Genomic DNA, 16,612 nt, shown 5'->3' with positions numbered 1-16,612 from the left:
TGATATTTCCATTTTCTATAGGCTTTGTCTCTCATTGTAAAAGCGGGATTAATGATAATTATAACAGAACTAACACAAATGACTCAGTATATGCACCATCATTTATATCTCCATAGCCATTCTCTCTCCTCATCTAGTTCATTGTTCTCAAAACATTTCAGCTAAATGAATATATCATCATTATTTTGGAACTCATCTAGAAATAAAGAGATCTCCTTAATAATTCCCCCAAAGCTTCCTGGAATGAGCCTCTCATCACTGATGTAGTACCAGTATTTTGTTTGTATCCTATTCAGTCAAAATCTCGCTCACTTTTTTTCATTATTTCACTGTTGTTCTTTATTTACAAGTTTGTTAATACTTAAGCCACCTTGAGTCTTAATTGTTACCATGGTTTTTTTTTTTTTTGTTTATATATATTATTGCGTTTTAGGTTTTGGGGTACATGTGAAGAACATGCGAGATTGTTGCATAGGTACATACATGGCAATGTGGTTTGCTGCCTTCCTCCCCATCACCTATATCTGGTATTTCTCCCCATGTTATCCTTCCCCAATACCCCACCCCCCACTGTCCCTCCCCTAGTTATTTGCATCCTTTGTAGGGACATGGATGAACCTGGAAACTATCATTCTCAGCAAACTGACACAAGAACAGAAAATCAAACACCGCATGTTCTCACTCATGGGTAGGTGTTATCATGTTTTTATACTACCTGGGGATCAAATAAGCCACTACAATTAGAGGGAATTCACAAAAGAATACAGTTATTTGGGGGTTTATAAAGGGACATTTTAGGAAACGTTTGGGACGTTAAAAACATGAGTTTTCAGAATTTCACACTTAGGCCACAACATACTTTTCCTTTGTATACCATTAATTGTTCTATAGTCAGACTTATAAACCTTCAAAAAAGTAATACGTTTTTTCATTTCTGCCATAGCAAACACTGAAGAAAATGGTATGGAGAGCCATCCGGCCAATGAGTCAAGCTGTAGTTTGATATGAGGGCCTGTCTGTGTGCTCTGAGAATGAATCTGTTCTCTTCATATTAACATAGAACATCATTAGTTGATGTGAATAATTTTGACTTTCTGTAATTATACCTATTGAAAACTCATGATCATTTTTCTACAATAAATTTTAATACACTATGGCAAGAAGGATCTCCTATTACCTTCCTGCTCAAAAAGCTTTAGACTGAATGAATTTGAAACTCCTTAAGGTAACTCTCAGAGCTGCCTACGGTATCTGTCATTTCCCCTTCTTACCAGCTTCTTTCTACTTTTCACGTGTTGCCACTTTGCTTTATTCATCCCATGTTCCTGACAAGTAGACTGTTTCAATAATAAAACACATACCATTGTTTCCTGATTCTGTCCATTTAGACATTCTGTTTAGTTCAACTGAAATGTTTTTCAATCCTACCTCCACCTAAAAACTCTTCTGTTTTAAAAGATCCAGCATAAATGCCACCAGGTTCATGAAGATTTCCATGTTCCATGTAATCCTTTGTTCATACATCTTATATATGGTGGTGCTTACCATGTCCTAACCTGTTTTGCAGAGAATTGTGATAATTGTAAGTTCCTGTAGGGCAGGGGCCACATTTTATTTATTTTTTTCTTGTAAGTCTCCATAGAACATAGTAGATAAAACATTTTGTACAAAGTGAGCAGTTAATAACTGTTGTTGATTTTCCATTTTACAATTTTCCATTGTAAAATGTATTTTAAGTGAAGATTATTTGCTAGGTAGTGTGGTTCTTTTACTTGTTCTTTTACTTCATTTATTTATTTATTGAGACAGGATCTTGCTCTATTGTCCAGGCTGGAGTACAGTGGTGTGATCATAGCTCACTTCAGTCTTGACCTCCTGGGTTTAAGCAATCCTCCTGCCTTAGGCCCCCACCCAAAGTAGCTGGGACTACAGGCTGCACCACCATGCCAAGCTAATTTTTGTATTTTTTGTAGAGACGGGGTTTCCCCATGTTGTCCAGGCTGGTCTTGAACTTCTGGGCTCAAATTATCTACCTGCCTCAGCCACCCCAAGTGCTGGCATTACAGGCGTGAGCCACAGTACTGGCCTTCTAATTCTTTTATTCAAAAATATTTATTGGGCATAAGTTAAATACCAAGCAATGAATATGCAGTGGCAAACAAAACATTGTCTCTCTACTTGCGGAATTTACAATCTAGTCTAATAGCACAGTGTAATATAAAGGGCACTGGACTGGTTGAAACTTGGCTTCCAATCTGAGTCCTGTTCCTCACCAGCCAGGAATAGTGGGGCAGTTGATACAATCTCTCTGTGTCTTATTTTCCACTGTTGGTTAAATTTGATACTCATTACCATACATTATGGCTCAAACATGTTTTCCTATTTTATCTTGACTCTGGAGCAATACGTTCAGATGATGCAACTTGTTCAATGATGTATAGGTCAATCAGGGCTGTCTTTTTTCTTTGAGTTGTTTTCTCTCTGTGTGCACCAAAGACAGAAGAACTAGCATTTGTGGATGCATAGTAAGGAACATCAAATAGAAATAAAGAAGTAAAAATCAGCTTCAAATATTTTAGTAGGCCTAGCATCATATGCTAAACATTAATCATAAAAAATATATAGGATTAGCAGTGTCTTGTTTTAGGAAAATGATGGCCATATTGAAAAATACTGGCCAGGAAGTTTCCCAGACTCATGAGGGTTTCCTCCATCCATGTTTATTCAGTCAGGCAGTTATGATGGGAAAGATCATCTGCTCCAAATCAGTTCAGTGCTCTATAGAGAAATTGAGGCCACTAAGCCATAGCCAAACTATGGAGTGTTATGCTTTACTTTGAGGAATATTGAAAGAAGTAATTCACAAAGCTACTTGTAGAGTTCGTATTTTGGCATTTAAGAGAATTGGGAGTAGAAGAATCTATATGGCCAAGGCATTATCAATCAACTCAGGTGAAGCAGATCCTTCAAAAACTGATTAAACCTGTGCCTCTATCTATTTTTATTAACTCTATGCAATATATATATATATATATATATATATATATATATATATATATATATAAATCTCTGTGCAGTATTTATTTTAATACTCTCTACTCTTCTCATATGTACTTTGGTCTCAGTACAAGGCCTTGCTTCTTATGTCACAAAATCCAGGATCTTTGTTCAGGTTGGCTCTTATTCTCTCAGCAGTGCTTGTGACCCATTGCCCATTTCTTTTGTGTTCCCTTGCTGTGTATGCTATCAGTCTCTCTTAGTTTTCCTTCCACCTCTTGTGTCTCCCTTCCTGGATCCTTTTCCTCTATATGAACTTTAAGTGTAGGATTTCCTCTCATGACATTCTTCATTCAGTGGTCTTTCTTTGTGTAGTTTCCTGCACTCTAGTAATTTCAATTATAATTCAAATGGTTTCCAAGTTTACACCTCTAGTTCAGAACTTTTCTTAGCTACAAACTCATAGTTCATCAGTTATGACATAACCATTTTGATATCTCAAAGGTGTCAAACTTTGGTGTCAAACTTCATAAGTTAAAAACTAACTTTACTTCCCAATATTTCCTTTAATATTTCCTACCACTATTCATCCATTCATTCATGTCAGAAGTCTAGGAGGCATTTTTAAAATATCATCTCCTTTACCACTTGCAAAAAATCTTACCTAAGGCCATGGTGTTAGCCTTCAAACAGTCCTGGGATCCATCCACTTCATTAAATTTCAATTCCATCTTTATAGTCCAAGTCACCGTACTTTCTTACCTGTATTGCTGAATAGCCTCTTAAATGGTCTCTTCTAATTAATACCTGCTCCCTGCACCCTGATCACTCTCCACATTGTATTCAGATAAAGAAAATACAAATCTCTTATTCCGCTGTTTAAGACTACTCCCATAACTTCCCATTTCTCTTGGGATGAAATCCAAAATCCTTCATGTGGCTTTCAAGACCTATTATTTTTACCTTAGCTTGGCAGACCCTCTGGTTCTGTTTCCTTAAGCCACACTGACTTTTCTTTCTGCTTTTTTAAAGGGCCAAGTGCTTTCATGCCTAAGGTACCCCATAGGGTACCTGATCTTGGAAGACTCTTTACAACCCTCATCTTTCCTTGGTTAACATCTAATATTCATTCTTCACATTATATCATAAATGTTACCACTTTGGAGATATCTTTTCTGAACCCTCAGAGTGGTTTATGTACCAGTTATAGGCTTTCTCATTGTATGATATACTTTCCTCAATCACATTTATACCTGTTTTAATCAAGGAATAATTCCCACAAATACCGATAACTTGAGTTGGGTATTGGTGGTTTCAAAAACTGCTTAATATTTAGTGCTTAGCACAGTGTGTGGCACTTAGTATCATCTAGACATGAAATTATAGAATAAATGAAGAATCTCTCTCTCTCCCTCTCTCTCTCTCTCTGTCTCTCTCTCTCTCTCTTTCTCCTGAAGCAAATGTCTTTCATAACCACTCCAAAATTTTTTCCTAAGCTTTAAAAAAGCACCAGTAAGATTTTTGGAGTGTTTAGAAGATGGTGCAGAAAGGATGTTGGAGGAAAGGAAAGAAAGAGCGCAAGATGTTGGTCGCTGTCCACCATTATTTGCTGAACATACACACTCACCCATTCTGCTCCTGAGAGGCCTCCACTTGTTTTCTCCAAGACAATAAAAGCAAAAATTGTAGCTGCTATTAGTTTATGTAAGACATAATGTTTTCAGTTTCATTATTGTTCTACATCCATCTTGTTTATATTTTCTCTTTATTACATAATTATTTGTGATGAGGTATGCCAGCAACTTATTTGTAAAGATCACTACTGACTTCAGTATAGAAGTTCAAGAATGAATACTTATGCATGCACATATATATACACACACACCCCTAAAAGAGAAAACAAAAAGAAATTAAAATTAAAATACTATTAGCCTTTAGAGACAGAAGATTTTCATGATGGTTCCCATATAACTACAAATTTGACACTGATTTTAGTTGCAATACAGAAGATTTTCATTATGGCTCCTATATAACTGCAGATTCAAAACTGATTGTAATTGTAATAAAGATAAGACCAGTAGAGAGCACTACATGCACTAGCTTTTAAAGCAGTCTTTGCATTACTAACTACTCATAAAATTTAATGAAAGAATAGTATTTGTTGTTTTAAGTTGTACTTAGCTTTTTATTCAGTTAGTGATTCAACATGTCATTTTATTTGAAAATGAAAGTACTTAAACATCTCTTTGTGTTTTGTGTTCCTATATTATTTCATTTAGTGGAAATAAATTGTTTAATAAAACAATTGTGGCTCTACTGTACAGCATGACTGTAGTTGGCAATCTATATATTCTTGACGTGTTGAGAGAGTGGATGTAAAGTGTTCTCACCATTATAATGATGATATTGTAGTTAATACACAAGTTAATTAGCTAGACATAGTCATTCCATGATATATATACATTTAAAAAGCAGTCGCAGATATTATAATCTGGAAGCACAAAATTGAAAATGGCCACATTATTACTGGATTGCACAAAATGACAAGGCCATAACTGCATGGAATTCATGCTTATAAAGATGCTATAAAGAAGACTGATTTTCATTCATAGCCCTGTTTGAGATAGCAAAAACCTAGAAACAACCTGAGAGTACACCTATGAGAGACTACTCTGAGGCAATTTTATGAAGTCAAGAATTATATAGATCTACATGTATTGATATGAAAATATCACAAAAATAAAACAAAGATGCAAAATATGTTGTATAGTAGAATTCTACTTAGAATTTAAAAAAGATATATGCACATATAACATACAGTATGTGTATTTCATATAATATATATATACATGGTATTAAATATACCAAAAAAATCCTTCTTAACATTGATGACTTGCAATTGAATGGGTTTCTGCAATACCTTTTGAATTGTTTGACGTGTGCATTGTCTTATGCTTAAAATTTCAAAACGAAAACTCTTGTTAAAAAAAGAATGTATAAGATATATAAAAGAGTTAATAGAATAGTTTGTTTGCTTATCTTACCTCGATAAAGATGGTAGAGATTTTCTTGCTGTCTCCACTTTTTGGGGATTTTTTAAATTTGGGGTCTAGATAAAAATTTTTATTCAGATTGGTTTACTGCAATTAATCTATGCAATATATTCTGGGTGGCAGGAGCCTTGAGATACTAATTTAGAATTAAAACCATCTTCAATTGTCTCATTTTCCCCCATTCTGGTTAAATCCTTAAAAGACTATAATAAACTCACAGTTGGAGTTATTATGTGAAATGCTTTAAGCAAGAAGTAAAATTAAGAAATCTTTGAAAGAGGAAGCTTCTCAGAGATACTGCATTTCAGAAAGTGGATCTGCCTTGTGTAATGGCACAGACTTGGGGAATGGCATAAGGAAATTGCAGGGTCAGCGAGGCCCACCTGAGGGGCAAGAGTGTAAGAGTCCCTCCAGGACCAGAAAGACCAGAAAACCACAGAAGCTGAGAGTAAGAAACTCAGTTTCAGAGAGCATAATTTGATCCCCCAATTAGTTTTGAGAAAAGGGCACTTTATGTTTTAGGCTGGGCCCAGAAAGATCATATTTAAGTATAAACTAACTAAAAATTATAGTACTTTTTGCTTCAAATTAGAGCATTGGAGGATAAACGCTAGAGAGAGTTTGGAATCCTCTACTGAATGTGCTGTCCATGCTAATGGTGCATTTAGCTCTTAAACTTGCTAATTACTGACATGTATGTTTTCCAGCACACTTAAAGTAAATTCTGCTACTAGTCTCAATTACTGTACAGTGTAAGAATGTGAAAAATTTCAAGATGGCCTGTTCATCTGTTTCTTCCCAATATCCTTAATTCATTCCATAGTACCAAAATTAGAGATAAATTATGCTGGTGGAAGGAATAAGTTAAGCTATATTTAAAGGAATAGAAGTCAGATATTGAGATGCTCATCAAGAGAAAGCCATTTTAACCATGTTTTACATAAAGCTAAAGTCCCAAACAAACAAGCCCTAGCTATCATTAATGTCCTTTCCAAGTATCAGGTGACAGTGTTGTCCCTTCACCATGTTAAGATTCCTCAGCCACATTGAGACTTTATTATAATCATCATGCCTTTCCTCTTTCTTTAGTTTTTGGTGAAATTCCTTAGAAGTTCCTGGTCTACTTAGCAATCCTCTGATTCAAAGTTGCAAAGAGTAGCTCTCTCTGCTCAAAGGTAAAACTTTCTCCTACCTACATGCAAGAAAGTAAGTATTTCCAAGTTTCTTCTGGAAGGCAACATAAGTTGCCTGCAGAAAGTCACCACAATCCAGACTTGCCTTTTTAATTTCTGTATGCCTTTAACACATACAAATTTATAGTATTGTTTATTCTTGATATATCATTTTGTAGTTAATGTTATGCTTTTATTTTCTTTTTTTTTTTTTTTTTTTTTTTTTGAGACGGAGTTTCACTCTTGTTTCCCAGGCTGGAGTGCAATGGCGCGATCTCGGCTCACCGCAACCTCCGCCTCCTGGGTTCAGGCAATTCTCCTGCCTCAGCCTCCTGAGTAGCTGGGATTACAGGCACGCGCCACCATGCCCAGCTAATTTTTTGCATTTTTAGTAGAGACGGGGTTTCACCGTGCTGACCAGGATGGTCTCAATCTCTTGACCTCGTGATCCAACCGCCTCGGCCTCCCAAAGTGCTGGGATTACAGGCTTGAGCCACCGCGCCCGGCCTATGCTTTTATTTTCTAATTATTTTGTAAACTCCATAGAAATATGAATGTCTCCTTCTTCTAACTCCATCCCATGTCCTGTGTCTTAGTCAGTACATACACATCAAGTGCAGTGCAGATTTGTTATTTTAAAAAATGCTCTATTAAATACAATGTTACTTTTTCCCTGACCACTCTAAAGTAGCCTCTTTCCCTGTTGTATATTTCATCACAACATTCTATTTTATTTTCATCATGTACTTTGTGGTATGCTGTTAAATGTTTAGCAACTGGCTTTCCAGAGGAAGAAAAAAAAATTGGTGTACAGTATTTACCACTCCCAATGGTTTAAAAACTGCCACCATGGTCAATCAGAAGATGCCAGTGTGATCTAACTGAAAGTGATGTTGAGACAAAATGCATATTATTGGGTCTCATATACAGTGTGAATAGGCTTCAGCACATCAGTGTTCACGGTGCTCACCATTGTCAAAGATTATCTGATTGGTTGGCTAATTTGTATTTTATCTGTTTCTTTTCATCAAAACTAAGTTCCAGGCACAGAACAGTGCCTAGCATATAGCAGGTGCTTAATTTATTGGACGAAAGCATAACTTTTTACTCAATGTTGAATATATTTTAAATGTTTAGATGACAATGGTAATAAAGATGTTTTTTAAATTGTTAAAGTTTATGAGTTCTAATAGTTTGGAAACATCTGCTGAGCAAATGTGAGAAGAAATTGTTTCACTTTTAAAAATTAGTTTGTGTAGTATTTCATGTATTTCTGGATATTCCTAACAGATGTAAATATAAGTTTGGGATGCATAAAAAAAAAAAGAAAAAGCTAAGCTTTGAATTTAAATTTCATTATTAAAAGATCAGTCATAACCTCCAACTGTGAAAACAGAAAAATGTTATTTCTTTTGGAGAAAATAAAAAATAATTAGAATTTAATATTTTAATTTCATCCTAAGTTTTCTAACATCCAGCTCCAGATTAGTAAACTCTTTATTCTGATGCTAGTAATTTTTAATGCAGGTGCTATGATGCAAATATTTTTCTTAGCAAAGATCATATTTGAACATTTTATTGTATGATTGGCACAAAGAAATTAATGAAAGTTTCATTGTATTTCTGTTCACTAATTATATTATCTTTCATCACTGAAATCTCAATAGCTCTCTTTAGGCTTGTTTTTATATTATACTACAAAATTAACTGCTGATTTTACCCAAATACACACTGTGCCTGCTCTCTCATCACTGGCTTTTCTCTCCTGCTCCCTATAAGGCCCTTTTCCCCATCCCTGTCTTTTGTAATTCTGACATTATTCTAGGTCTAGTTTAGTCATCAATTTATTCATTCTTTGCACAATATTAAGTCACTAATTTCTCTCTTTCTTGTTTGTTTCTTTATTGACTTTCTTTTCCTTATTGAATATAAGCCAAGAGAGAACAGAAACTTTTTCTTGTTTACTGCAATACCCCAATGCCTAGTATAATGCCTGGCATATAGTCAGCATATTAAGTGTTTGTTGAATGAACAGACAAATAAGTAGTTATAAAGACACATATGAAGATAAATAAATATAGTAAGACACTCTATGATGGTTTTAAAAACAAATATTTACATTTCAAAGTATTGGTTGGCACTTCATCTTAATCTAGTGCTATTTTGACAAAGCTGTGTGAATTAAGAAAAATAACATGTTATCTTGAATCAGTCAAAAACAATTTCTAACACCCAGGCTGAAAGAACTCCAGTTGAAGGTGCTATTTTCTCATATGAAACTGTGCTCATTATACTTCATTTATAATCTAACTAAACACATTTCCTTGATATGCTCATGCTCTATTCAAACCTTCTCTTAATTTTGTCATATAATTTTAAAAGATTCAATTAAGTGAAACAGACCTTAACATAGCTTTGAGTGATTTTGCTAATAACAGATTAATAAAATCACTGAAAGTTATGTTAAGGTCTGTTTGAATACTAACCTATATGTATATAGAATGGAACCAGAATCATACTTATTTTGTCCTTTGATCTAACTTTCCTTCATCCATTCCTCCCTTTGAGTATGTCTCAAGCCAACAGACACACGAAAGAGAGAGAAAAGGGGTGTGTGTGTGTGTGTGTATGTGTATATATATCACATATATATAATATACATATATAATATATATCAGATATATATGTATTAAATATAAAATATATAAATGTATATTTCACATATATCAAATATATTTATTAATATATTAAAATATATTTTAATATATAGGTAAATATATACATTTGTATCTCTTAAAAGATATATATCTTGATATATAAATATATATATTTATATATTTCTTAAAAGATTTTATACACATATATATACACACTTATCTGGAATTCTGAAATAAAATCACTAAATCTTTAATAACATAGAGAGTGTGATGAGGCTGTGCGTGGTAGCTCACATCTGTAATCCCAGCACTTTGGGAGGCTGAGGGGTGGTCGGATCACTTGAGATCAAAAGTTTGAGGCCAGCCTGACCAACATGATGAAACCCCTCCTCCACAAAAAACACAAAAATTATCCAGGAGTGCCGAAGGGTGCCTGTAGTCCCAGCTACTCAGGAGGCTGAGACAGAGGAATTGCTTGAACCCAGGGGGCAGAGGTTGCAGTGAGCCAAGATCATACCACTGCACTGCAGCCTGGGCAACAGAGTGAGACTCCATCTCAAAAACAAAAAACAAAACACAAAACAAAACAAAAAAGCAGGGTGTGATGTTTCTTAGTGGAAAGCACACGTGATCATGAAGCCAGGTGCTGCTATTCTTAAGCAAGTTGCAGTTGCGTAACCTCTGTGAGCTTCAGTTTACTTATCTCCAAAACAGCATAAAAAATACCTACTTTTCTGGGCTGGAAATAAAGGAAAGAGAGACCAATCTAGCACAAAGTCTGGCACATAAAAAGTGCTCAATAAGTATTTATTGAATTAGTTAACTCCATGAAAATATAGTTACCACTGAACTCAATTTCTACATATCGTTTTATGAAAGAGTAGTGATTTTGTAACCAAATAGCTAAGATAAAAGTATAATTACAAATGTTTTAACAATTCTTAGGTTAATACACAGCAAAGCAATGAGCATGTAACTAGGCAAGTATAATTGACCTTGATGAAACACTGGTTAGTACAGGGGTGACCAGGGAATTATTCATGAGACTTAAGCATAAGCACATCTACCTAAGCAAAAGAAGAGGTCAAGAAAATCTTCTTATTGTATCCCTGCATGTCTCAAAAAGAAATTCACAAATATTATAGGAGAGATATTATTTATTCATAAAAACAAATTCTAATGGACAATGAATTATTATTAATTTTCTATGCCTGTGTAGATATAAGCAAAAGGCAATGAACTTTCCGCTACCAAAAATAAGAGATGAATATATGGTGATTTATGCTTCCTCTTAATTTTTCTTTTAATCTTTATTTAAAAACAAAACAACAACCACCATACAGACTCAACATAGATAAAGAATGATAGGGCAAATTTTCAAATAGAAAGCTCAAGTTATAAGTCCAGAAATATGCTATAAAATGTTTGGTCCTAAGGATACATCAGGTAACAAAAAGACAAAAAACTTGGCCTTCATTGACAACACAATCAGGGATTTATGGTGAAATAGGTACAATTTATGACTTTTGGGTTGATCCATCAAGGTGCTCAAATACATATTCTCTAATAAAGGATGTTATAAAATAGCTACATTAGAAGTCAAGGGGTTTGTATGTTCTTTTATCCTCGGTAACTGAATGAGGTTTAACAATTTTGTGCAAAAGCTTAGAACACAGTCTGGTATCATTGAGCTCAACTCAACTTCTTTCTGTTGCTTAATTAACTTAGGGCATGTGAATAATGGTTACAAACCAGAGTTGTTTCTTCAACCTCCATCCTCCAAGGGCACTTCCTTTCCATAGTGTTTAGCATACTTATTGCATAGAAGTTTATGGTTTGCTAACTGTCTCCCAAGAAAGGCTGGACAGAGGGGTCCATCTCATTAATCTTTGCAAGGTTAGCACCTAGCACAGAGCTTACCACATGGTTCCATGGGATATATGCTTGCATAAATAAATTTGACTATTCTTTACTGTTTTCAAAGCACAACTTGTATGAGTCTATCAGACCCTCACAAAGTTCAGTGAGATTGCAAGATGGAATTAGTTTCCTCATATGACAGAATCTCTATGACATTGAATGATGTTATTTCCACTGTATGACAGAGGAGGAAAAAGATTCAGTGAGAGATTATGTGACCTCCAAAGAGCATGTATGTAACTAAGACTCAAATGTCAAGATCAGCGTTCTTTCTAAAATACTAAATAAAAAGTAGCATATCAAACTACTATTTTAGGTTTGTTTTTAGGGTCTATTAAGTCTATATATGGCAATCATCTTTGACTTTCCCAATCATTGGTGAAATGCTGCTCCTTAAAATTCAATTGTAGACTATAAAATGAAAAAGACCTTCAGAAATCATATCTGCAATCAGAAGAAAATGGCACCACTTATATGCAAATATTTTGCTATAAAACAGTAGCTGCCTTTTAGAATTTATTGCTAGCCCTAACAATTCTGCCACAGGGAACAAGATGGAGGCAGCTTTGTGATTTCCAATCCTGCACCCACAGTCACCCCTATTCAGCTTATAGAGGGTTTCTCTATGTTTGTTGATTTCATAATCAGGAAATGAATTCCTAATGACAAGATAGTCAAAGTAGTCTGTTTCTTGGGGCCAAGGGGTCACAACCAGTATTTGAAGGAGCTAGTAATTGACTCCTGATCAACTGACTCTAAAGTCAGGCTTTTAATAGCATCATCTCCTGCTGCATTACAGGCTACAGGAAATCAGAGACTAAATTGAACTCCTAAATCAAGGCGTGGCACAAGGCAATGTAACTCTTCTATCTCAATTCCTGGTGTATATGTTAATTAATAAGTGACATCTCTGAACCACTGGTTAGAAAACAACATGAAAAGTGATAGGTACTTATGTTTCAAAAGTAGTGGTATAAACCAAAATCAGTCTGGACATTAAGAGCAAAGTTTTGTTGTTGCTGGGTGGAGGGAGGGCAGAGAGCAGGGCATGTTTAAGAGGTGTGGTAGGTAAAAAATTCGGGGAAAATCTGAGCTACATTTACTGAACTGGTAAAGTATTAACAATGGCTTGGAAAAAAAAAAGAAAACGTAGTGAGAGAAACTTACCTACATTTTTTTTATTTTGAAACACTTTTAGGAGGTTTGCATTTTTTTATTTTTTTTCACCAGGAATATACTCAGGTCCTAAATGAACATCTATGGATGGAACGCTCGCCTTAAGTCAGTTATCTTTAAATACAGTTACAGGTCAACGTTCCAAAAAACTTCAACAGAAATTAACTGCAAGTGTAATTACATCTCAAACATTTCTGACGGTAGAAGCATTTTCTCTCTTAAGGGGATGGGATTATTGGATTGGCAATTTCTCTTAATCTGAGAAAACTCATCTCCTACTCCCTCCCCCATATCCCCTTTCCATCCTCCCTCTTCCCCGACACACACAAGCACACACACACAAGCACACACACACACACACACGTATATTCTGACCATTTTATTAGAGTGGAAAGTTGAAAGAGAGCAGCACTCCAGCTACACCCACCCAGCGCTCCTGGGGGTGAAATAACAAAGTTCTAGGGCAGAGCCATCCCTCCGGAGCCCGGCGACGCAGTTGCTCTCGGATACCTGCTCAGCTCCGCGCCGCAACTGAACTGCCGCCGCGAACAGTTGCGTCTCCATCTGGCTACCAACCCACCCAAGCTTTCTTCTCCACCACCACCACCACCTTCCTTCCCCCTCCTCCCCCTCCTTTCCGTCTTCCCTCTCCACCCCCGCCCCCAATCTATCTCCTCCTTTTTTTCTCACTACAAGCGGTTGCTGATGCTGAAGCCGAGCGTCACTTCGGCTCCCACGGCAGACATGGCGACATTGACAGTGGTCCAGCCGCTCACCCTGGACAGAGGTAAGGAAGCGGCTAGCCAGCCAGGCCACCATGTCCACTCTCCCCTCCACCGCCCACCCGCCCCTCGCCCCTGTCAATTCCCACCGGGACGCGGGAAGCGCCCGGGCAAGAGGAGAAGGGGGAGCCAGGGCGAGCCTGGAAGGCGTTTGCGCCGGGAACAGGACACTTTCTTCCCCTTTCCTCCCCGCCACGTCCCCGCCGCTCCTTCACACTGGACTCGCCCCGCCCAGGGGACACCTCCTTCGGGCTCTAGGGTCCCCGCAGCCACTCCCAGCCCCTCGCTGGGTCTCCTCCAGGCCTCTGGCTTTGTTGGAGCGGCTGCGCGGGGACGGCTAGGCGCCCGGGGCTCGGGGTTAGAGAGGGGCAGGGAGCAAGCTCGCCGGCCGTAGCGAGCCCAGAGGAGACCGGCGAGGGAGCCGCCTGCCAGCCTGCGCGGCGCGGGGGTCCGGGAGGAAGGAAGTTTGTCCTGGCGCTGGGGGGCGAGGGTCGGTTCTCCTGCGGGAGTCCCGGCGGCCGCTTGGGGGGCGGGCAGGGCGCACCCCGGGGCGGCCGGACGCACGGCGGCGGGGCCGCTGCAGGCGGGGAGCTGCCCTCCGCCCAAAGGGCAACGCAGAGCGCGGGGAGCCGAGCCCCGGCAGCTGAGCCTCAGCAGCCGAGCCCGGCTGTCCCCGGCTTCGCGTTCGAAAGCGGCGAGGGTCGACCCTGTTCCGGCCGCCGGCAGCTCCCGGTCGGTGGCAACTCTCAGCTTCTCCCGCTCCAGCCTCTCTCGTCCCCTCCCAGCTCGATGCCACCGCGGCGCCCGGGCTGCTGCGGAAGGCGCAGGGGCACAGCGCTCGTCGGGTTAAAATTCAACTTCTGACCTGCGACCCAGTACGTCCCGCTCTCTGACTTCATTGGGGAAAGTGTTGGCTTCGTCCCCAGGACCCACCCCCCGCCACAAGCTCAGGGATGGAGTCCTCTGCTGCGATCCGGGCCTCGCTGGTGCACCCGTGCGGGGTTATACCTATCCCTGAGTGTGTGGGTTTCCTTCCCGGCTTCCAACGTCCAGTGATGAAGGCGCTGGAGTCCCACGGCTCTGCAGAGGAGAACACCCGCTAGTCCCTCTCCGCAGCCGCCGGATTTAGGACCCTGGGCGGCCATTTGGAAACGGTGTGCTCAGACGAAAATGATTTAGTCCGATGTACCTCTAAAAATTTTCTTTCTGGAGGATTAAACTGAACGGTGGGGCAAGGCAAAAGAGCATCCTGCTGGGAGTACAATGACAAAGCCCGTGAACTCAGTTTGAGGTTTTTAATTTGGAGAGACTGTGGGTGACTTTAACGCAATTTGTTGGCGCCAGAACAGATGCTATGTGGTGCCCATAGCAACCTTTCCTAGGGTAAGAGTTGAAAAATAAAATGTAATTGATTTTGTATTAGAAAATGTTGATTTGCAAGCTGCCAAAATTAATAACAGTAGTTAAAGACCTCAGAAACCCGTTGTATAATCCATGATTTTACCCACAATATCATCATCTGCACTAAGCAGGATAAATCCATTGCCAGTAAGAACCAAACAGATGGCAAGCTATGAGAGACTATGGGCTTCCCAAGTATTTATGTTTTAATGTGATGAGCTCTTATATTGTCCCATTACAAAATCACAGTCATTAAACATCCCAAATCAAGTGACTACGTTAGGAACAAAAACTCCAAGAAGATTGCATACCTAAGTCATTTTATATACTACTACTACTACTAAAAAATATTTCAGTGTTTGGGTTTTACCTTAGCTCTTAGATGCCTCAGTCAGTTATTGAGAGGAGGTGCTAATTGGACTAAGATTTATTCTTAAAGTTTGTTTTGCTCACAGGCAAACTCAACTTGTCCTTCTCCGTGTGATTACATCCATGCGGTAGCTCAGGAGGCAAGCAGCCTTAGCCTGTGGATGAGTCTGAAAAAATTCACCCGCAGCTCACACAAAATCTATAACCAAGAGATGATGGGTTATTGGTATCACTACTGAGCATAAAGTCAATATACAAAATATTGTTCTCTGTGCCTTATTTAAATATGAGTCATTAATTGGATACCTCCATGATTAAAATGATGAAAGAAAAGGTTCTGAAAATTTCCCTTCAAAGAAGGTGCATTTCAAAAGACGCAGCCCAGTATTACATATCTGTGTCCTAGTTGCAACTCTGATATTTACTCTCTATACACCAGCCTCTTAGGACATCAGTTTCTCTCTGTGCCACATCAGGAGTTTGAATTAGATGACTCTAACACTTTGCAGCTTTAGCAGTCTATAATTCAATTAATTAGATTTAAGACTCAGTTTTTGGTCACCTACTGGGAGATTTTCCAGATCACCTCTCTCCCAGGCTGCTTTGGTACCCTTTGATGTGCTCTAAATTGACTTGCTGCTTTGGCCCCATTAAAGCATTTATCATATTCTGTTGCATTTCTCTCCCTACTGGATGGAACTCCTTGAGGGAAGAGGCCATTTCTAAATTCGTCTTTGAATGCTCAGTGTCTGCCATAGTCCCTGGCTCACAGTACAATAAAAAATTAATGTTAAGTTAGTGTCAGTAAGCTCAGGATAGCAGTAACTTAAGCAGTGTTAAAATATAATGATTTGCTAGTGAACTGAGGTGCGGTTCATAGATTCACAATATTTTGGCATGGAAAGGACGATAGCGATAACATAGGCCAGAGGTTCTCAACCTAGCTTTCCCCTATACACTTGACGGATTCCCATCAGTAACAGTAGCTCACCAAAACTGTAATGTTTAACCAAGAGGAATTGCAGCAGGTGGGCAAAGGAGAGAAAGGAAAGAAGTGCTTGACAAAATCTCCCAAGGGCATTCCA

General features: G+C 38.4%; 1 protein-coding gene and 1 long non-coding RNA gene across 3 annotated transcripts in view; one reads left to right on the top strand and one right to left on the bottom strand.

Annotated features, from left to right (window-relative positions):
- Window positions 1-676: 676 nt before the first annotated feature.
- LOC116563864 lies at window positions 677-15,032 on the bottom strand. The gene is made up of 3 exons (XR_004274610.1): window positions 14,766-15,032; window positions 4,625-4,884; window positions 677-1,556 (listed from the first exon to the last, which is right to left on the bottom strand). It is a non-coding gene; the product is annotated as an uncharacterized LOC116563864 (long non-coding RNA).
- The window catches only part of LIN7A (lin-7 homolog A, crumbs cell polarity complex component), a 152,785-nt gene continuing 149,469 nt past the window's right edge, over window positions 13,297-16,612 (top strand). The window contains exon 1 of one of the 2 annotated variants that reach the window (XM_032296621.1): window positions 13,297-13,762. In XM_032296621.1, coding sequence (XP_032152512.1) covers window positions 13,681-13,762 — 82 coding nt within the window. In that variant the 5' untranslated portion in view covers window positions 13,297-13,680. The remainder of the gene's footprint in view (window positions 13,763-16,612) is intronic. The other variant, XR_004274606.1, reaches the window with a different exon arrangement.

Source organism: Sapajus apella, unplaced genomic scaffold (genome assembly GCF_009761245.1).
Source record: "Sapajus apella isolate SASKATOON/1434 unplaced genomic scaffold, GSC_monkey_1.0 scaffold2, whole genome shotgun sequence".
Classification (NCBI taxonomy): Eukaryota; Metazoa; Chordata; class Mammalia; order Primates; family Cebidae; genus Sapajus; species Sapajus apella.
This window is presented reverse-complemented; position numbering and strand designations above follow the sequence as displayed.